Here is a 21,496-nt window from a genome sequence, read left to right on the forward strand (position 1 = left end):
CCCCGCGTCTGGGTGTGCAGCTCTGGGCCAAGGATCTGCAGGCGTGAGTTCTGTGCTTTTCAGCAACAGTGCATTTTAACCCATCTTGTCTTCCTCTTGGTGTCTTGTCTTTTTTTTTTAACCTTTTGGGGTTTTTTGAAGCTGTGGGACTGAAGTCTGAGTGGTCTTTGGATGACGGGCAAATGAGGCAGACTGCTGCAGTTTGAGCCTGGGGCGGTGTGTGTGCTTCCCGCAGTGGAGGGCTGCTGGCAGGCGGGAGTGTGGATGTGGGTGGGTCCCCAGCCCCGCGCCGCGTGCTGCGTCCTGTGAGTGAGCTCACAGGTGTTGGAGTGATGCTAACTTGACACCCTTCAGGTGTATGTTTTAGGAGAGGTTCCTATTCAGCGGCTTCCCAGGTGGCACTAATGGTGAAGAACCAGCCTGCCAATACAGTAGATGTGGGTTCGATTCCTGGGTCGGGAAGATCCCCTGAAGGAGGGCATGGTGACCCACTCCAGTGTTCTTGCCTGGAGAATCTCATGGACAAAGGAGCCTGGCGGGCTATAATCCACGGGTCACAGAGTCAGACAATGACTGAAGCAACTTAGCAGTCACGCACCTATTTTCAGCAGAATACTGTGTTGAATTTTTTATGGAAAAATCCTGATATTCAGGGTTCATTTCCAGCTGTGCTTCTGATAGGCTCGCCTTCTAAAGGATGGCCCAATAACATAAATGGGGTTGATTTGATCTTAGACCTATTTTTGGCCAGCTGCACACAGGATGGTTTCCGCACTAGAAATGCTGGAGACGCCATCTTGAGAGAAATGAGTCATGAGAAAGTACAATTTCCTCTTGAGTTAAATAAATAAAGCACAAATTCAGGCCCTGAAATAGCCGAGCCGCGTCACTGCCGCACGGCCGCTCCCTCCTGGCGGGAACACAGCCTTCAGCCCCCGCTTTGTGACCTGAGCAGGACACCCAGTGTGTCCCGAGCTCACAGGGCCGTGGGCCGGGGCTTCAGGCTCTCCGTCGGGACTGAGCTGGGGCTGCCGGGCCACAGGCCCCTGTTCCTGTGCCCGCAAATGGGTAGGCGTCTCCCCTCCTGCTGCTGCTGAGTGTGAGGGCCTGGCCCCGCGTGAGAGGCATCGGGCCATCGAGCCCCGTCAGTATTCCTGCGCGCAGGCCTCCTGTGAGGCGTGGGGAGCATTTGTAACCCGGAATACCCAGCCTTGAGCGGGCGCTTGCCTGGCGCTCACAGCGCCGGCGACCCCCTGTGCCGGGGGCAGAGCTGCACAGCCGAGCGCCCCTGGATGGAATGCTGTGCGCGCGCTGGGCCGGGGAGGGCTGGGCTGCCCCGAGTTAGGGAGGCCCCTGGGCCCCACCCGGTTCTCGGGGTGACTGGGCGGGCCTGGGAAGTGATGAGTCCCATGAAGATTCAGGTCAGGTGGCACCGGAGCAGGGTGGGTACAGGGACCCCGGCCTCCACCAGCATCCTCTCCACCCCGCCCTGCCCACCGCTCTGAGGTACGTACGGAGGGGCAAGTGCCTTTGAGTCCCGCCCTGCCGCGTGTGCGCCGGGGCGGGGTCCCCAGAAGGTTTCCAGGATGGCCTTCGAGCGTCAGCGTCACGATTTCCAGCCCAATCGAGCGTCCTGCTGGTCTCACCCGGGCATCTGCCTTTGGGGACCAACGGCCGCAGCGCGAGTGGCTTGGGGGCAGGGTGTCACCACCTTTGGACCCAGAGAAATTCTGACCCTTGCGGCCTCTCTGCGGGGCGGGGGCTCTGCTCGAGTCCTGGAGGGAGGACTTTAAATAACTGCGAAGGCGTAGGCCAGCCCGCTGGAAAATCACCTTGTTTCCATGTAAATGTCCCCGCTCCTCAAACTTTAAGTGGGGAGAGAACACTGCTGTGTGTTGAGAGGAAATTTAAGGCAATAAAGTTGGAAACTGTTTCCACCAAAGGCCGAAAGGCAGACCGGGCAGAGGCGCGCGCGGTGACCGCAGGCTGTGTGTGTGGCGGGCGCAGGCCGCGCGTTGGGACCGCCTGCTCCTCTGCACCCATGGGTTTGCCGTGGCTCTCCTCCTCGCTGTCTGTAGCTCACGCGTGTGCCTGTCACACGTGCCCGTACGTGCGTGTGTGACGCCAACGCCCTGCGTGCACGTTGCGTGGTGTGTGTGTGTGCGTCGACTTGCTGGCTTTATTCTGGCCCATAGTGAGCCGGCCCTCGTCCTGCCACCGCTGTGCGCCCCGCGCATGGGAGCCAGTGGTCTGGACCCGCTGGTTCCCGGGCCGTGTCTGGCTCCTTTGGTCCGAGAGCCGAGAGCCGCGGTGACGTTTTCCATATGCCGATGCTCAAGGCCATGAGCGATTGCCCAGGTGCTGAGGAACGTCAGAATTAAGACGGACGACCAGACTGAGAGGAAGCAAGTTGGCCTGTCTCTTTAATTAAGGCAACTTGGAGAAAAGACCTCGTGACCATCAAGGCAAGGTCGGAAGACGGCATCAGCAGGCCATCCTGGCCAATCGCACAGCAATCGGTGTTTCAGCCCCTGGGGCCTGCGCAGTGGTCTCCACTGGTGTTGTGGGCAGGGCCCTGCGGCTGTGGCCATCAGCTGTCACGCAGCCTGGGGCAGGGCGGGGAGGAGGGCACCGGGGGAACCTGGCCACACAGTGTCTCCTGGCCTCCAGCCTTGGACATGACCGGACAGCCCGAGGACCGCTTCTTCCTGCATCAGGGCTTCTGTCCGAGGCCAGGGCCTTCCTTGGGGCTAGAGGAGCCCCGGCTTCACCGCGTCGTGTTTCTCTTCACGCGGTGGGCTGTCTGGTGGGAGGCAGTGGGGTCCGCAGATGGGAGTTGGTGTCCTGGCGTGGCCAAGGTCCCCTGAACTCAGGACCCAGCCTCCCCATCTGCATGGTGGACGCAGGAACAGCCCCTGCCTGGGGTGGGCACTGGGTGTGCTGGCCTCATGTCCCGCTGGCCCGCAGGGCAGTGCTCTGCTCCCTCCTGGCCTCAGGCTTGTGAGCAGACGGGAGAGTCTGTGGCCTCAACCACCCGCAGACCCAGGTGGGGGGGTCCACCCGGGGTGCGGTGTCCCGCTCCCTCAGTCCCTGCTCTGGGGGGCTGCCCGGTGCAGAGTGGTGGGTCCAGGGGCCTCGAGCCCCCCTCCCAGTGGGAACCTGACGCACACACCTTACTGCTGACAGCCACCTCGTTGGCCAGGCCAACCAGCTCTCTCCTCACCTCCACTTCCGCAGAGTTTAGAAAGGTAACAGGAGACGCTGAGATGCTCTCAGGAAACCGCCCACAGTTCCCTGCGCCCCCTCCCACCCGCTCACAGCCTGGGCTCCACTGCAGCCGTGGTGTGCTCCCCTCCCCACCCCCGAGGAAAAGGCGGGCAGAGAGGGGCATGGCTCTCGGGAGTTGGGCACCCGTGCAGGCAGACGCCTTGGCCACACTTTCTCCGTAGATTTGCTCTGAGCTGAGGGGGCTTCCCTGTGGCTCAGCTGGTGAAAGAGCCCGCCTGCAGTGCAGGAGACCCCGGCTTCGAAGGTCCCCTGGAGGAGGGAGAGGCTACCCACTCCAGTATGCTGGCTGGAGAATTTCATGGACTGTATAGTCCATGGGGTCGCAAGGAGTCGGGCACCACTGAGGGACTTCTGCTTTCACCGAGTTGGCTGCACGCTGGTGCAGGCCTGACCCCCCATGCTGAGCTGGGAGTCCCCGACGGCGCCGGGTCACTGGTGTTTCAGGACATGCCCACGGTGAGGTCCATGGTCGGAGGGCACCCGCCTTGTAAGCGTGACCCACCTCAGATGCTGGGCATCCGGGCTGCCCGGCGACGTGCCCCGCAGGACTCACCGTGTGGCTGGTGGCTGGCTGGAGTGCTGTTGGGTCCTTTCCGGGTTTGTTTTCTAGAGGCAGAGCTGCCAGCAGAGCCTGCAGGTGGGTTTTTCACCTGAACATGAGTTTCCTTTTCTCAGCTGAGTTTTTAAGGGCGGGCTGGCTGGTTCTCAGGGAAGCATTGTCAACATGTGAAGCCGCCAGCGCCCTCCCACGTGGCTGTCCACCGGCCCACCTGCCTGAACCCTTGCTTGGAGGCTCTCATGTGAGGCTCGGAATTTCCTGGGGAGATGGCCCCCCTGGCTTATTCTGGTGCCAGTTTCAGGCCAGGGACTGGGCCTTCTGGGGCCCCTCCCTCAGCCTTGCCAAAGGGCTGCCAAGGTCCAGCCTCAGGGTCCCCTGAGAGCTTCAGCAGCCCGGGCCATGAGGATGTTGTGTTCCCTGTATGGCTATCGGCCGCGGCTCCTGAAATAGTCCTGAGAGGGTCTAGGAAGCCGGCCCAGCTCACCAGGACTGATTCCTGGGGCTAGAAGGCGGGTGGTCTGTGTGGGGCTCGGGTGGGCGGCGTCCCGGCTTGCTGCATCTTCTCAAGCACCTTGCGGCCTGCCCGGCTTCCTTCCAGAGCCGCGTCCGGCCAGGGGCGCCGCCGAGGTCTGCGAGTTTTCCGGCTTCCAGAGTCCTGCGGACATTGTGGGCGCTGGCTACCCACCATCCCTTCGGTGGGCTCTTGTCTCGGTTTTGGCCTTTCGTCCGAGCATGACGCTTTGCCGTCTGCTTGTCCTGGTGGTTCTGCGTCTCCTCCACCTGCCTATAGGGGGCGCCCCTCTCCTGCGGGTGTTTGTCACGGTGCGGCCCTGTGGTCTCTGCCAGCTCAGATTCTACCGCCCTCCCGGGCTATGTGTACTGACGGGCCTCAGTACTCGAGGGTGTAGCCTTGAGCCCAGCACCTGTCCCACCAGCCTGCTGGCGTGGGGGGCACCCGGCGTCCTAGCCCTTTGCTCTCAGCCGGCCCCTTGCCCCTCTTGTGCCCGCCGGCATAACTGGCTTCTTAGGGCCTTGCTGCCTGCGGGTGTGTCCACTGCGGGCCCCTGTGGGGACCGAGGGCCCGGGTGAGGCAGGTTCCCGTCCAGCTGCACGGCGGCAGAGCGCGGGGGACGCGGCCCTGCATCCATCGGGCGGGCCGGGCCGGGTCCTGGGGCTGCGGAGGCGGCGGGGGGCGGGCGGGGCAGTGCTCACCTGCAGGTCGGCCCCTGCAGGCCCCGCCTGGGTGGGTTGACGCCCGCAGTTGCCTTCCTGCCGGGCTCTGCTCCTCTGCCCAGGGGGCAGTGCGCTGCGTTAGTGAGGCTACTGGGGGTCAGAGACTGGAGCCAGCTGCCTCCTGAGAGCCGCGAAGCGGCCTGTGGCTTCGGTGACCCCGGGCCGAGCGTGTGCGCCCCTGCAGCGCCCGGTGTGTGCAGCGCCCGGGCGTGCAGGGCGCCTCCACGGCCCGCCCTGGGGGCCTGTCTTGTAAAGGCGGGATTTGCTGTGGCCTCCGAGGCCCCGAGGATCCTAGGCCAGGGTGTCCACACAGCTCGGCTCCTGAAGGAAACCCCCGGACGGGACGCGTGAGCGGCGGGGCCTCTTCGGAAGTCGGCGCCGCGCGCTAGTAAGCCGCTACCTGCGTGCAGGGTGGAGGGCCGCGGCGGCCACCGGAGGGCGCCCCACAAACACGCCCGCTCCGCGCTCGCGGTCACTGAGCCGCCCGTCAGCCCGCCTGGAATCCGAATCCCATCGGCAACCTGCCTGGTGACTCTCGGGGCGGCGGGGGCGGGCGGTTTGGCAGTGACCCTCCCTCCACCACCGTGGAACAGCTGGGAAACCCACACGCGGGAAGGAAGTGCCCGGTCCTGTGTCCCGGACGAGCGGTGTTGACGGAGGGCCAGCCGTGTGAGCAACCCCCCCGCCCCCGCCTCCCGGAGCCCTGCCCCCCTCGGCTGTGGGACCCACCCACTACCAGGCCCGTGGAAACACGTGGGCCCTCGGACAGCTCGGGGCTTATCGGTGTCGGACTTAAGACCCGCGTGGTGCAGGGTCAGCCCTGCCAGTACAGAGGAGCCGCGGAGTAACCAAAAACACTGGAGTTTGTTTACCTCATGAGGGGAAAGACTTGTTTTGTGATACCTCTGTGTGCTGTTTAGCTGACATGTCACACATCCCAAGAAACACACACATTAGAATCCAGAAATTGGCTAATAAGTATCAAGTAATTTAATCTTCAAATGTGTGGGTTTTCTTCCCCAGTTTCTCAGACACACCTGCCGCAACTCCAGCCGTCTGGGCAGATGTAGTGGGTTAGAAATGAGAGGCCCCGGCATTTCCCGACTGAGTTTAACTTCAAGAACTTGATGTGTAATTTAGCATCTTAATGACTTATTCCTGCTTTGTCCTTTGTCAGGTCTTTAATATAAAGAAACAAATGTTTGACTTTTTTTAATTTTTAAAAAAATTGAGTCTTGGCTGCGCTGGGCCTTCGCTGCCACACAGGTTTCTCCCTAGTGTTGGTGAGCGGGCTACTCCCCGGTCGGGGCACACGGGCCCCTCATCGTGGGGGCTGCTCTTGATGCAGAGCACGGGCTGCCGGCACACAGGCGTCAGTAGGCGTAGCACGTGGGCTCAGTAATTCCGGTTTGCCAGTTCCAGAGCGGGTGCTCAGTAGTGTGGCCATGGACTCAGGGGCTCCGCAGCACGCGGGATCTTCCCGGACCAGGGATCGAACCCGTGTCCCCTGCATTGCCAAGAGAATTCCTACCCACTGCGCTACCAGGGAAGTCCTGACTTCTTGATAACATCTGCCACAATTAGCAAAAGACCCAGTTTCTTACAGTAAGTTTTATAACCTTCATAAAATAAACCCAAGGTTAAATTCACCTTTGGGGATCCTGAGTCATGAAGCATGGTAAGGTAGGTGAGTTTGTCTGTTGACAAAAATAAGATTAAAGCCAGTCAGGGGCTTCCCTGGTGGTCCAGTGGTTAAGACTCTGTGCTTCCTAATGCAGGGGTTGTGGGTTCAATCCCTGGTCAGAAACTAAGATCCCACATGCCACACAGTCAAAATACATACATACTAATGGAGTTTTTTTTTTTTAAAAAAGGACAGAGTGCACAGTCTGCCTTGACATTTTCCAAATAGTTTCTTATTCTCTTCTAAATGCCTCAAGTCTATGTACGGCCATACAACCCCAAGCCTGCCTGATCTCATTAAAATGGTTCAAAATTCATTCAATTTTTTAGCAACTGTGGCAGGAGTACTAGGAATCAAACATGCTGGGGCAGCAAGAAGTGATCCAGAATTCAGCACAAGATTGTCAAGCCAACGTCCATGGAAAGTAGATTGTTGAGATGCTAGTGGCTGAGGCGAAGGTGGACTTGCTCCTCTAGTTGGGGGGCAGAGGGGGGTTCAGAACGCAGCAGCAACAGTGGAGGGGTCTGCACCCGAGACCCCGGCTCGTCATCTGTCAGAAGTAGAGGTGGACACAGGACAGAAATGTGTGGCTGCTACCGTGTGACACCCTCCCCCCCAGAGACCAGTCAGCTTGCAACCAGAGCCACTGAGAAACTGAAAAAGTGATTTTAGGCCCCCTGCGCTGTGTGGGGGAAACCAGATGGGCTGAGGGGTGGGGGTGGGGCTGCAGGCAGAGATCTGGGCCCTTGGGGCTCACCCTCTCCAAGGGGCCCCTGGTGCGGAGGACAGCTGCTTCTCGATGGGCTCCTGCTCCCCCTAGGCGGCACTGGCTCTGGGACCCTGAGGAGGGCACCCAGCCCCCCTCAGCATGGCTGCTGCTGTCTCGGGGTCCCCATGGGGGGACGTGCTGGGAGAGCGGAGGCATCCGCCCGAGGCCCTGAAATTTAAGGAGCGCTCCCACCAGGCCCCGGGGCCCTGGAGCAGCCGGCCGGCATCTGTGCTCGTCACCACCAGGAGCGTCCAGAGACCTCACCGGTTCCTGCTGCTCTGTCCCCCAAGGCTGACTGCCAGCCTGAGTCCAGTGTGTGTCCGTAGTTCTGCATAGGCCTCCAGCCTGGAAGGAAATCAGTCTGCAGGTAGAAAAGCATGCACCTCACTCTCTTGGCTCGACTTCCCAAGAGAAGGGGGCCACTGGGGCAGTTTTCCTAACAGACCCGCCGAGAACAGCAGCCTGGCCCTGGGCAGCAGCCGGGCGGGGGTGGCGCCCAGTGTCCCATTCATATTTTGTCTGAAAGGTGGCCTACCCAGACTGCAGCCTTGAGAAACATATCTTTGCTTTTAGGGCGTTTTGGGTTCAGAACAGGGTTGGGTTGGGTTGGGGGACTGTGATTTCTTCATGAAGATGTGTGGAGGGGGAGGGGAGGCGCCCCTGCACCCCTACAGCTGACAGAGAAGGCGGGGTGCGGGAGAGGGCGAGGGGTGGTGGGTGGGCTCTGCACCCCAGCCTGGTTGGGTCGTCTAGACTGCATCTTCCACCTGTCCGGGGCCCTGCAGCCCCGTGAGCCCGCCCGCCCAGATCCGTCTTTCCTGTGGGCAGGCCCCTTGGTTTTCGGGGTTAGAAATCCTAACAGCGTTTTCCTCCCTTCACCTTATTGACACTCAACTTTGGTGCACCCTTTGGGGAGTTGTGCAGGACAGACCCTCACTGGACCAGCGCTGGCGGGGGCACACCTGGCAGCCGCAGACGCCCCATCTGACCCCTCCCACCAGGCCCGCGCACCCTGGGACGCCTGCAGCCCTGCCGAGGCCCGCCACTGGAGTTTGAGCTTCCTTCATTTTAATACCTTCTGACTTTCCTATCAAACATCTCCTCATAAAACAAGAGGGGGGGCTAGTATTTTAACAGTACAAAGTATAAATACTGGCGTTAGGTTTTCATTACTTCGTTTGCGCCCGAGGGGAAGGAGGCTGTTGCAGGCGCGGACCTGAAAGTTGCAAGCAGGAGACGAGCACACCCAAGGGTGGCCGGGCACCGAGGACACGGCTCATCCTCACACGGGCGCCTGGGGAACTCCACGGGGCTGTGCCTGGTTCTGCCTCCTCTCCAGGGGGCGAGGGAGCAGGGGCTGGAGTCAGCGTTGTCTCCTGGTCGCCTGACCTGGGAGGAGGGAGCGAGCCTCGGGCACAGGGGACCGATCACCGCGGGCTGTGCTTCCGGCCAGTGCGGCCCGCCCCGCCCCCGGCGGTGCCCCTGGAGCAGCGTCTATGCCGTCACCGGCTGTGACCCCGCTGGGTCTATGCCGTCACCGGCTGCGCCCCCGCTTGGTCCGGGGAACAGCTCTGGTGCCCACGGCGCAGCTTCTTCATCAGTCTCCGGAGCTTGCCGGGGAAGTTTCTGTCGAGGTGGCGGTACAAAAGCGGCACCACAGCGCTGCTGGCGAAGGCCAGGAACCTGGACAGGTCCTTGGCGAGGAGCAGCGTCCCCACGTGGTGCCCGTCCAGTGGCTTCCCCCGCGCTGCCAAGACCGTGCGCCCCAGGAGCGTCAGGTAGTGGGGCGTCCAGAGCCCGAACTGCGCGCACACGGTGGCCACCAGCAGCCTGTGCGCCGAGGGGTCCGGGTGGCCCGCGTCCCGGTCGAGTGGTGTGTCCTCCTTGCGGACCCGCGCCAGGAGCACAAGCGCGTAGAGCGCGGCCAGGCCGGGCACCAGGTAGCCGACGAGCAGCATGATGGCGTCGGCCGCCGCCGCGTCCTGCATCCGCGAGCACTCCACCAGCCTCGCGGCCACCTGGCTGCAGATGTAGAAGAGCAGGGAGGAGAAGCCGGCGAGCAGGGCGCCGCCCCAGACGAAGCCGCACACGTGTCGGGTGTTGTAGACACTGGACATATAGGTGCGTGGCAGCGCGCGCTCGATATAGCAGTCCAGGCCCAACAGGGCAGTGGAGTAGAGTGTCACCAGCGCCGCCACATTGAACAGCACCAGCAGCGAGACGTGCACCTCGCTGCCCAAGTCCCAGGTGGCCCCGCCGGCCGCGCCAGGGCCCAGCAGATGCGCGGGCGCCAGGGCGCAGAGCAGCAGCCCCGCCGCCGCCATGTTGGCGAAGTAGACGTCGGGCATGGTCATGCCGCCCGGGTCGTGCAGGTTGGCCAGCAGCAGCAGCGCGTTGTAGCCCAGGCCGAGGGGGACGCCGCCCAGCAGGTAAAGCAGCGACAGCGCGGACAGCGCCCGCTGGACGTGCAGGCAGGGCAGCGGGTCGTCACCGCCCGTGCCGTTGAGCGGGCAGCTCCACATGGCGGGCTGTGGGAAGAGCAGCGTGTGAGTCCTTCGCGAGCACAGAGCGGCCCCCGCCCCCGAGGCCGGCGGGAAACGGGGCTGCGCATGTTTTCTGCGACCGAAGGCGCCATCGCTGGAAGCTGTGACGGCCCTAAAAGCCAAGTGGGCTTCCTTGACCCTGTTTGCCGGGAAACCCCACAGCCCTGGAGCCGTAAGGCGTCTGCTGCCACCTTGTGGCGCCTGGGCCACGTGAAAAAGGCCTGGTTGGGGCGGGGGGCGGGGGGGGGGGGTAGTATGCTGGGGGTGGACCCCAGGCCTGGCCCCGCAGACCCCCTCGCGGGATCCTCAGCCTTTCTGAGGCTGTAGCAGCCCTGCTGGGCGCATCCTTCGTTCCTTTCAGTGACTGCCGAATCCTTTGACCCCACCCCTCCCCACCCTGCGTCTCCGCCCAGCAACCCGCCTCCCTCGCGCCCCCTGGGCAGCGCCGGTGGGCCGCGCCAGGGCACCGGCACCCCTGTCTTGAAGCCCAGCTACCGCTGGAGCCCTGGGGAGGGGCCGGAAGTGGTCTGCACGTGCGCCTGGTGCAAGGCAGGTGGAGAGGGCGTCCTTCCCGTTTCCTCCCTCCCAGCTTGGCGGGGTCGGGGCGGGCGCACGCTGAGGTCTGGGTGGGCCTTGGCGGGTGGAGGCGCCTTGGTAGTAAGGGAAAAACAGACCTTGAGACATGCTTGAGTCCTGGGGCGGGGGGGAACCCTCCACTCCAGGTCTCTGAGCCCACTGGGCTTCCTGCTCTCAGAGCGAGGCCAGCAATCCTCTGGGGAAGACCCTGGCCTCCCAGGTCCAGGGGCGAGGGGAGGCCAGGCCCCCACCCCGCGGGAGCAAGCCTGGCGTGGCGGTCATAGAGGGAATGACGTGTGGCGTCCACAGGCGTCTGTTTTCCAGGCGCCGCGACAGAGCGGGCTCCTGCCTGCAGGGTGTGTGCCTGCGAGCCGCGCTCCCCCGCCCCCCCCCCCCCCCCCCCCCCCGACATGGAGGGGCCCGGTAGGAGCCTCACAGGGCGGGGGCATCTGTATCCTAATGAGCCGCTGCGGCAGTGCCGAGCAGGCGGCTTCATCACCTCCAGGGAGGGCGTCTACTCTGAGCCGCCACAGGGATTCGGGTCCCTCTTCCCAGGCCTGGGGTCCAGGGTGCCGGCAGGAGCCCCAGGCAGGGCCGGGCCTGAGGGGTCCTCGGAGCCCTCATCCATCCTCTTCTAGCTGATCCGTTGTTCGTTTCCCTCCCGAATGCCGGCAGGCTCCTGCGCGCTGAGCTGAGGCCTGGGTGGTGCTGGGCCTGGATGCTGGTCCATAGAGCATCCTGTCTGTGCCTGACCAGCCCGCCCCCCGCGCGCAGGCGCCTTGCCCGGCTCCCGGGCCTCAGTCCCTCCCCTCCTGCCTCGCTGGATCCTGTTTCCCGGTGCGGAGTGCTCCTCGGCGAGGGGTGGGTGTGCGCGCGTCCGCCTCCTGGTTCTCGCGGTGCCCCTCCTCCCCAGGCAGGTGCAGCTGCGCCTCCTGTCTACAGGCAGTTTGGAACCTTGAGGGTCGTGTCGGGAAGGGCCGGCACACGGGATGGGCACCCTGCCCACGGGCTCCCCTGTGGCCCGGCCTCTCCTGGGGCTTTCCACCCACCTGGAGGGCAGGCTCAGCCAGGGGAGGCCCTCTGCGATGCTGGGTGGGCACTGGAGAGGGCCCCACAGGCCTGTGGGCAGAGTGAGGGAAGCAGGGGTCATGCTGGCAGGGCCCTGCCCCGCTGGAGATACGCGCGGTTCTTGGGAGGCGGTCACGCGGAGCAAATCTGCTCAGAACTTTTTTCAAGAGCTCACATGCTTAAATGGCCAGCTTGCTTGGCCTGAGAGGGGCTGTGGTGTCTCTGTGGTCAGTGCTGGGTTTTAAATCAAAAATCCACCTGAGTTGCTGTTTTCTGGTAGCTCATACACACAGAACCTGGAACCTCTGCCCACAAACTACAGACAGCTCTGCGCATCCTGTCGGCATCCACCTCGGGGACACGGCTGACTTCAGAGGCAGCTCACGAGCTATGAGTGCCAGTTTCCTTTGCTTTCAGCCTATCTTCGCTTTTTGTCCCCGTGTTCTTCCCGGAGACCCTTTGTCTCCAGGTGTCACGCAGGGCCAGGGTGGGGACGCCTGTCGGGGGTGCCTGGCGTTTTTCCCCTCACCGTGTGGGGGCACGGGTGAGAAGGGCAGGAGGCAGACTGCCGATGCAGGGGGCGAGGCACTGAGACGCTTGCTGGGAGGGTGGCGCCCACAGGCTCTCAGGGACCCGGAACAGCAGCTGCGCCCCAGCACCCCCAGATCTGCCATCAGCAGCGGTCACTTTGGGAGTGTCTGCCCACCCCGGCTATGGGGCAGCTGGTCAAAGCGCGAGGCCTCTAGCTGGCGTCCCGCCGTGTCCGGGGTCCCTGTGCTGCCCCTGCGGATCCCCGCTCCCGCCTCCGAGTCACCCCACTTCCCTTTGTGCTCTGGCTCTGCGCGTGCAGGAGTCTGGGAACAGGCTCCCCTCCCCCGAGGCCCTGTGAGGAGGGGGCCTGAGAACAATGGTGGCCCCCGCCCGCCACATTGGCTTGGGCTGGGCTGGGCTGTCTTTCCAGTTACCAGCTCTTGGTTCACTTCCTTCCTGAGAAAGGGGAAATTGGACGGCAGCCAGAGACCAGGATTCCAGGCAGGGCTCTCTGTGGTCCTGGCTCTCCCAGGGGCAGGAGGCAAGGCCAGGTGGGCCCTCAGCGGCCGAGCCCTGCCCCCCGGCCTCGCTTGCGCCACGGGCCCTCGCTGTCCCCGCGCGGCAGGGCTGACAACACCGCTTGGGCCGCCTGTCACCCGCTGCAGCTCTGACCAGTGTCGTCAGGATGGCCCTGGGGGGCAGGTGGGGCCAGGAGCCCCATGGCCTCATCTAGGCTGGTCCTATCACCCTGCTCCAGGGCCGTCCTGACAACACGGGTCAGAGCTGCCCACTGCCACGCGGGCCTCCCGGCTCCCCGCCTGCCCCTCCCACCAGCACCCCTGCCCACTGCCCACTGCCCACCCGGCGGCCTGTCTGCACCTCTGCAGACCTGCCTGCAGGCGCCCCGGCTGGCCTGGCCACCTTCCTCCCGTGCGTGGTGGGGCCTCCCTGGGCAGCGGCCCCACCAGCCGCGTCCGCGCAAGATGCTGTCCACGGCCCCTTCATCCGACAGGGCATCAGGGGCCCTGCTCCAGGGCCCTCCAGGACTCCCGTGCTGCCAGCCTGGCCAGGGCCTGATTCTGCCCAGAACCCCTGCCTCTGCCGGGCCGGGCCTGCGCCTCCCCCAGGCCCTCTGCCCCCCCTGCCGGGCCCAGGGAACATACAGGTGTGCACGTCTGGTGGGAGTCATCCCCTCACTCTCGGACCCCCACCCGTGGGCACCCCTCTTCTGTGGCGGGCGTGCCCAGCCAGGCCTGTGGCCAGCCTTTGTCCACGGAGCAGGGGCGCGCCTAGCGCGTGCAGGCGTGTGGCGTGGTCTCACAGCGAGGCCAGCAGCAGGACTGCCCGGCCCTGGCGCCACGCGGCCCTAGGGGAGGGCTGGTGGGCTCCGGCAGGCTGGCTCACTCCCTGGTCGTCGTGGTGGCCCGGCGGTCACCGTGCCCCGTCTCTCCCGACGGGGTGAACGTGACTGAAGGTGACTTGCATCCCCACACTGAGTGTCTGTCGTCTCTGACTGCGTTCCTGGGGCAGTGGCCCTGCCTGGCCCCGGGGACTGCCACGCGCCCGCCTCCTGGCTGGTCTCGTTCCAGGGAGTGGAGAGGTCGGCACAGCCTTGGGCCAGGGCGGTTCCCACCTGGGGCCGGCAGTGAACTGGAGAGGGGAGAGCAGCCAGCCTCGCAGAGCAGAAGGTGCCCCGCCCGGGGAGGGCACCTGACCCTCAGGCGGGCCCTGACGTGAGCACAGGGTGGCCCCCGCTCCGCTCCGCCGAGCTCCCGGGACGGGACATGTCGTCCTCGGTGCCTGGGCGGGTGCCGGCCGTGCTGACCCAAGCCAGCGCGCTGGGCAGACCAGGCCTCGCAGCCCTCGAGGGGACACTGGGCCGGGGGCGCGTGTCTAAGCCCCGCTGCACTGGGGGCTGAGGGCTGCCTGCCTCTTACACTCTTGTCCTCTGGGGAAGCAGCTCGATCGCGCCCCCTGGGCCGACTTAGACCTCCCCTGGGAGGGGCGCACGCTGCCTGGTGGGGGCTCCCGGCCGCGGACTGAGGACAGGACTCCGCATGGTCGAGGACCGGCCTCCCGGGCGCCCTGCCCGCAGCTGCCTGGCTTGGGTCCCCGGTCAGGCTGTGGGGAGGATGGGGTGAGGGGGTGAGGCGGTGATCACAGCCCTCCCTGGTGCTGGGCGTGGAACAGCAGGTCCTTGCCTCCCACCCGTTTACGCTGCTGTGCGGCCTCCCTCAGACTCTGCCAGCTGCCGTGTGGGGAGAGGAGACGGGGGAGGGAGGGCAGAGTGCGTGAGGGGACACAGGCCAAGGGCAGATTCTCAGGGGGTGGGGTGGGGGGTCCTGCCACAGCTCAGCAGCCTGGGGCCCCAGGGCTGCTGTAGGAACAGACAGCTCGTCTCTGGAGCCGCGCTTGCTGAGGTGGGGGTCCCAGCCCCATGGGGTCCGGGTCCTCCCCGATGACGCCCTGCTTACAGACACCCCTTCTTTCATTCCCTGCCAGCAAGGACTGCATGCCTAGGTTAGCTGCTGGAAGCATTTTGAGGCCAGATGTCAGCATCTTTTCTTCTTGGTCTTTTTTTAAAAAAAAGAGCCTAGAACTGTATAAACTAACCTTTCAAAAGTGAATGTCCACAGGCAGTGAAAAGCCTTGCCCAAACGCAGGGCTACAGTGCATGGTGATCTCCATGGAAAGAGGGGTGCCAGGAGCGCAGCAGAGCAGGGGGGCGGGGGCCGTGAGGGGCAGGGGCTCCCCAGTGACCCTGTGCACACACAGCCTGCCAGACCGAAGCACAGCTAACTCCCATCCAAGGTCGCTGACCTCATCCTACTGCACCTGTCTGTTCCCGCCTGCCCAGAGCACCCCAAAGAGGGAGCTCCATGACCGGTGTCCCGCAGCCTGCGAGATGGCCTCAAAAGGCCTTTCCCCAAGGCAAGCTCGAGGACCCACTGGCAGAAGGGCCAGCAGAACAGAGACCAGGAGGTGGGCGCAGGGCCCCGAGGCCAGGGCAGTGTGTCCTGGTGGGCACCGGCCCGGCCTGCCTGATGATGTCCTGGAGACCCACCCTGTTCTGTGCCTGGACTTCAACTGAATGCTCTGGAGCCATCAAAACGCTTTGAAAATGACTCCTGAGTGTTTATTTCCTTTTGCAATAATGGGCAGAGGCTCTAGCTACAATTAACATCCAGCTGGTAGGAGCCAGACGCTCCGGAAAAGCTGATGTTTTCATAGGTTTTCAACATAGAGAGCTTACGCATACTGATTGGTATCACAGACACTGTGCCTTCCTGGGCTGCGATAAGCAACGGTTTATCATACACTTGGGGTGTCTTGGTTTTTGTAGCCTGTTGCTTTTTAAGGTTCTGAATTAGAGGGCAGTGAGCGTGAAGCAGGCAGCGTCTCCGGTTCTCCCGGGAAGAGAATGGGCTCGCCCGCCAGTTGGGAAGGGCTGCGGGCAGGGGGAGCAGCCGGCCAGGTTCTGGCCCGCCCCAGGGTCTCCCTGGAAGAATATGGACCCGTGTTCTCCTGCTTGTGGAGCACTATTCCTTGGCTTTTTTCTCTTTTTGTCTCCTGGCTAATTTTCTGAGGTTAACTCTCCTTCCAGCGAGCAGGGGAAACAGCCTGAGAACTTCCCGTCTCCGCGGGCACCCAGTCGGGCCCCGGCCCAGCCCGTCACTGGTGTGCTGTTACCTGGGGGAGCACGGAGCAGAGCCGCAGATCTTATGGCTGCCTGCGGTTCTTTCCAAGGGAGGAACCAGCGGTTATTTTTGCTCCTTACACTTGGTCTAACAGTAACAGTTGCTTCCTTGGCTCTAATTAAACCTGGGAAACTCCTGTGTGCTCTCTGCCCTCCCACCACGTGTGTGGGGGGAGGGAGACCCCTGTGGGGCAGCACAGAGCCGCTGGCCCTTTGCGCCCTGTCCTGCTGCTTACTCGAAGGGGGTTCTGTCCGCAGGTCCCCGGGGGGCGGAGGAGGGACCTGAACCCTGCCCCTTGACAGCATCACATCTGCAACACCTGTGAGACCCCACGGACACCTGCTGCCGCCCAGGTGCGCGAGCCGCTGCAGCCTTGAGAGAGGCGGCGGCAGCGGCCAGCGAGGGGAGATGGCGGCACACGCCGTTTAAGGAGGAAGCACGCTTCTGTCTCGGGCAGAGCACGGCAGCCCCACCCCCAGGACACGGCCCTGGTGGGCCGCGGGGGCAATGAAAGGCCAGGCGGCAAGTTGTTTGCTGAGGTTTCCAGATGACATCCCAGGGCCTGGAGGGTGTGGCTGCCACCTCCCCAAGGAGCGCCTTCCTCTCAGGCCCTGGAAAGTGGCTGGCCCCTCGTCCCACCTGGAATCACGCATGCGTTATTTGCTGGCAGGAACCTTGGCAGGTTTGTCCCTCTTTCACTGTATAATAGGTTTAAGGAGCTCTAGGGTTCTCCTGACGGCTCAGCGGTAAAGAACCTGACTCCCAACGCAGGAGACGCAGGTTTGATCCCTGGGTTGAGAAGATCTCCTGGAGAAGGAAATGGATACCCACTCCAGGATTCTTGCCTGGGAAATCCCATGGACAGAAGGAGCCTGGCAGGCTGTGGGATATGACCTGGCGGCTAAACTACAACGATAAGCAGTGCTACGTTCTAACCTAAAACCCCACCACTCACGTCCAGGCACGAATGTGCCTTTCTCCCGTCACCTACCTGCCAGGGGCTTTCGAGTTCCAGGGACCCCAAGTCAATGCAGAACTAACGCTGGGCTCATCTCTCCTCTGGATGTTTCTGTGACCCCCACGGCGTCAGGACAGCAATGGTCAAGGGCAGGGCCCCAGCTTCCTGTCCATGACTTGGCACAGTATGCATGCACCAGATGGGAGCTATGATTTTTAAAAGCCTGTTATCTCTAGAGGCTTTCTTCATTTAGCAAGATACCAGAGGTTCCAGTTTGGAGCACCAGACCCAGCAGGCCAGGGAGCATGTGACTGTCCCCAGGGTATAGTTACTACTACAGCCTCTTTCTCCTCTCGGTGGTGACCGGTGCCCCAGTGAAGACCCTGCTGAGACGGCAGAGTGTCAGGTCCCTATCATGTGTGAGCAGCCCAGGAGTGTGGTCAGTCATCAAGTCCACACACTGGTGTCTGCAGAGGCCTGGCCAGCAGGCTGCTGACTGCTTGGGAACTCAAGGCCAGCCTCACTAGGTGCTGCAGACACCGTGGGGAGGAGGGGGGCCTCTGCTCCGCCAAGATTTGGAGCTGGTTGTCGGCAGATGGCCCAGGGCTGCCAAGCAAGTGTGCGTCAGGTCCCGACTCACCCTCCATCCCCTCAAAGCTTGGTTAGATGACTGGGACCAGTGTCCCACTGAGAGAACCCCGCCACCATGCTCCTGTCATTAGCTTGGTCTTGGGTTTCTTGTCCCAGGTCAGTGGGCGGTCTGAGGCTGGGGCACTGCCTTCTCAAGTTTTGAAGGAGCCTCCAGCCCCAGGGGTTTTTATCTTTTTATCAAGTGTCCTAGGACACTTGATATCTCCATTTAGATGCTGTTCCAGAACTTCCCAAGATTTTGTAATCATAAAAGAGACAAAAGTTACAGCCCCCGTGACCCAGAAACAGGCGGTCAGCCCCCCGCAGGACATGTGAGGAGCCCGTGGTGCTGCCGAGCCGCCTACGCGGCCAGCAGCTCTCAGCGGCCCGGACAGGTGAATGACCGCAGGGCAGCGGCCCGACCGGCCGGGCGCCGCGCGGCTGGAGGGCAGCCACGGGAGGGGACAGCGCCCGGGCGGGGCCGAGGGGACCCGGGAGTCAGAGCGGAGCACCGGCCGCCGCGTCCCCGCGCCTCTCCCCGCGCGGGCCGAGCCCCCGAGTGTGCCCACCGCCCCCACCCCACGTTCGGCGCCCACTCACCAGCTCGCTGGGCCGCGGGCCGCGCAGTCGCCGCGGGAGTTGGCAGCTCGGGGCTCCGGGAGGCTGCGGGGCTCAAGGCGCGCACGCCGCGCGGGCCTGTGTACACACGTGACCGCGCCGCGCCCGCCCCGCCCCCGAGCCCGCCCGGCCCCGCCCCGGGCCACGCTCTGGCCCCGCCCCCGGCACGGCCCCCGCCCACCCCAGGCTCCGCCTTGACCCTGGCCCCGCCCCCGAGCCTGCCCACCCCGGGCTCCGCTCTGGCTCTGGCCCCGGCCCCGTTCTGGCTCCCCCCCGCCCCGCCCGGAGTCCCCCCAACCCCGACATACTCCCGGGCCGCCGGGTGTCCGGCGCGCTTGGCCGAGGTCCGCGGGCGGGCCGGCTCGCTGAGTCAGACGCGCTCTAATCTGCAGGGGACAGACACCCCGCCCTCGAAGGTTGTAATCGGGGCCTGCCAGGCGCACCTGCTCCTCTGCCCCAAGTGTGTTTGCTGGCTCCACGCTCACCCCTCACTTCCTGGCTTGAGGAATTTCTTTGTAAACAACTGGCCACAGGAAAACCATTTAAAGAGACAGTGCACTGTTTGCAGCCTAATTAATTCCGTAGCTGCTGCTCTAATTAGGTGTTGGAAAAGTGACAACAAGATCGTTTCCTATAAGGCTTGTGCTCTAACAGTGCTCCTAGCAACGCGTTCTGGCTCCGGCAATAAGAACATTCTTTTCTGACAACCCAGGTGTGCGGGTTGCAGCACTAATGCAGGTTTGCTGTGGGACCAGGGGCTGATGGAACAGGAAAAATGAGCATCGCGGCCGAGGCTGGCCCTAGGTGGTGTCAGGGTCCTGCTCTCTGGGCTCAGGGCTGCTTAGGCTACCCTACTTAACAGGACAGCTTCCTGACCACGGATCAGAGAGGGAAGCTGGCGGTCAGCTAGGGCACCAGATTGCCTCTCCCTCTCTGTTACAGCCACTTGTAGAACCCTAGGGCCCCCACCCACCGCTTGGCCCTGTTGTCATTACAGTAACCTGCTTCTCACCCCAGCACTGTCCTTGTGGCCGTGGGTATCCAGCCATGGGGAAGACACGGGTGTGGTCAGCCGGCACTGACGTCCGGCAGGGAAGGAGGACAGGCTCGATGCAGGTTTCTGTTCTGGGCCCTCACAGCAGCCTGTCAAGGTGTATGAGCCACCTTTCATCAAGTCTGAAACTCCGTCAGTGCTGCGTACATCAGAACTTTATGGACCATTACAAGGAAACAGTCTGATGCTGTCCATCATAATAAGTGTGCTGATCTTAGAGTTGCTTAAGTGAGGAGCCACGCCTTACTGTTGATGGAAAACAGTACCCTCCTCCTCTTAAATTGTACTGAGGCTCAGAACTTAGCCAGGGTGCCCAAGGTCACACAGCAGAGCGGAGACAGAATTTGCACCCAGGTGGCCTTTGCTTTCTTAGGACTTTGGGTCATCCTACCAATGTGCTTTAGGAGTGTTGTTACCTCTTTTTCTGAAAAGCCTTGGAGCCCAGAATTCCTAGTCAGAGACCCTAGGATGCCAGGGGTGCTCTGCACCTGGTAGAGCTGCGATCATAACTGGGGAAGGCAGGCCCTCTAGGCCTTGGGTCGCCCCGCTGCCTTATCTGCAGAGAAAGACTTCCTCCACCATGCAGGCTCCTGGCCAGGGGGAATGGCAGAGTTTGTGTGTGTCGGAGATCTTCAGAGTGGACCCACCCTCCAGCCAGGCGCAGATCAGCGTCCTGTAGCTCTGGAATGTAAACGCGCTCCGTGGGCCTTCAGCTCTGCGGCCTGCTGCCTGGGCTGCTGCACCATCCCGGAGGCAGAGCTGCAGGAAGCTGGTCCCGCTCCCGGGGCTTCCAGCTGCATGTCTAGGGTTGACTTCTGAGAACTACATGGAGTCAGCCTCCCCACTGTTTCTGGTGAAGTCCCCAAGGAGCTGTCCTGTGCCCCTAGGCCCCAGGCCTCCACCATTGTAGCCACACAGGCCACGCTCACCAGGCTGGTGCCCTGCTGGCGCTCTGCTGTGGTGCGGGAGGCTGCTCACCAGGCTGCAGGCGCGGCCGACCCTCCCGCTTGCCCTGGAGCAGCAGTGACCCGGGGCGGGGGCGGGTGCTGCACGCCAGGGGCTCCGGGCTGCTGCTCAGGGGCTTGAGGGCCGCCTGCCGCCTGGGCCGCCCTCTCTGTCACAGCAGAAGGGTCTTCCTTTTGAAGATGCACCTTTTCAGAAACGGCACACCGATGGGGAAGTGTGATTCTCTGTGACATGTGAGTCAAGAGCAAGGAGCGTGTAAGTTCACCGGTTAGTTCTGAGTGTGGCTTATGGAAAGGTCACACGTTTTGACATCTCTGTGGCTCTGTTACTGTAATGTTTCTTGCTCAAGCCCGGGTCATTGTAGTCGACTTCGATGAGGAAGCCTGGGGGGCCTGGAGGGGCTGGGGGTAAACATGAGTGAACGGCTGGGCCCACGGAGTCTGCATGGCCGTCCTGGGTCATTCCCCTGTTGGTGCAGCTGCCTCACTGCCCTTGGTCTGCACGATCTGCTGCCCCCCCAAGTCCGGTCCCATTCGGCCTCTGCCAGCACCTCTTCTGTCCTCCCTGTAAGCAGATCTCCCCATTCCTAACCCAGGGAGTACAGAGGGTGGGCGTCTGCGGGGTCCCTGCCCATGCTGCGCCTTTCCCTGGCCTGGGGCAGACCAGTGGTTCTGACAGGTCAGTGCACTGACCAGGCCCGGCCCCTGGGAGCCCCCGGCTGGCCCGAGGCAGGCACCCAGCCGAGGCTCTGGGGGCGCCCGGGAGTCAGCAGGGGCACCTGGCCCCAGCGCTCTGTCTGGCCTGAGGCTGATGGGCACCCTGGCATGGCCTTGGTGGCACTTCTTAGGTCTGGAAGACGTGGTCCCTCCCAGGAGCCCCTGGACCACCTGGTGGCAGTCGGGTGGGGGGAGGGGGGCCTCTCTGGCTCTTAGGTGTCCCAGTCTGCGTGTCCAGAGGACCATCCCCTGGTGGGTGGGCCCCCACAAGGACCCTGCTGGAGAGAGCCTGGCTTCCCATGGGGAAGGCAGTCTGCCCCATGCCAGGATCCTGACCGAGGCCTTAGGGGACAGTGGGTGGGGGTCTTGGTTTTTACCCCCTAGGACCTGTTGAAATGAAGGTGGTAGGGGGAGGGGAGCTGGCAGACTCCCCTGCACAGGAAAACCGGCTCAGGACTGAGGATGGGTGCCGGGCATCTGTGCAGGCTGGCTCCCCACACATGCCCTGCTCCTTCTGCCTGGGATGGATGGCCAGCCGTCACTGAGCTGCGCGCTAGATTTCGGGACACAAGGTCAACATACACAGTCAGCTGTGTTTCTGTGCA

The 21,496-nt window shown here is 63.1% G+C and overlaps 2 protein-coding genes across 7 annotated transcripts in view; one reads left to right on the plus strand and one right to left on the minus strand.

The window, feature by feature from the left end:
* The window catches only part of C10H7orf50 (chromosome 10 C7orf50 homolog), a 67,787-nt gene that overhangs the window by 28,765 nt on the left and 17,526 nt on the right, over positions 1-21,496 (plus strand). The gene's annotated exons all lie outside the window — the stretch shown is intronic.
* Positions 8,379-18,630, minus strand: GPR146 (G protein-coupled receptor 146). 4 transcript variants are annotated; one of them, XM_043915477.1, is made up of 2 exons: positions 18,599-18,630; positions 8,379-10,061 (listed from the first exon to the last, which is right to left on the minus strand). In XM_043915477.1, the coding sequence occupies exon 2, from the start codon at positions 10,053-10,055 to the stop codon at positions 9,060-9,062; it is 996 nt and encodes a 331-aa protein (XP_043771412.1). In that variant the 5' UTR covers positions 10,056-10,061; positions 18,599-18,630; the 3' UTR covers positions 8,379-9,059. The 4 variants fall into 4 exon arrangements, with proteins under 4 accessions (XP_043771412.1, XP_043771411.1, XP_043771409.1 ...); XM_043915476.1 differs by lacking the exon at positions 18,599-18,630 and adding an exon at positions 18,464-18,589; XM_043915474.1 differs by lacking the exon at positions 18,599-18,630 and adding an exon at positions 18,138-18,284.

This window comes from Cervus elaphus, chromosome 10, assembly GCF_910594005.1.
Source record: "Cervus elaphus chromosome 10, mCerEla1.1, whole genome shotgun sequence".
In the NCBI taxonomy this organism is placed as follows: Eukaryota; Metazoa; Chordata; class Mammalia; order Artiodactyla; family Cervidae; genus Cervus; species Cervus elaphus.

Bases quoted from the DNA above. Each gene is read 5' to 3' on its own strand.
- GPR146 (XM_043915477.1), bottom strand. From the start codon at position 10,055: ATGTGGAGCTGCCCGCTCAACGGCACGGGCGGTGACGACCCGCTGCCC.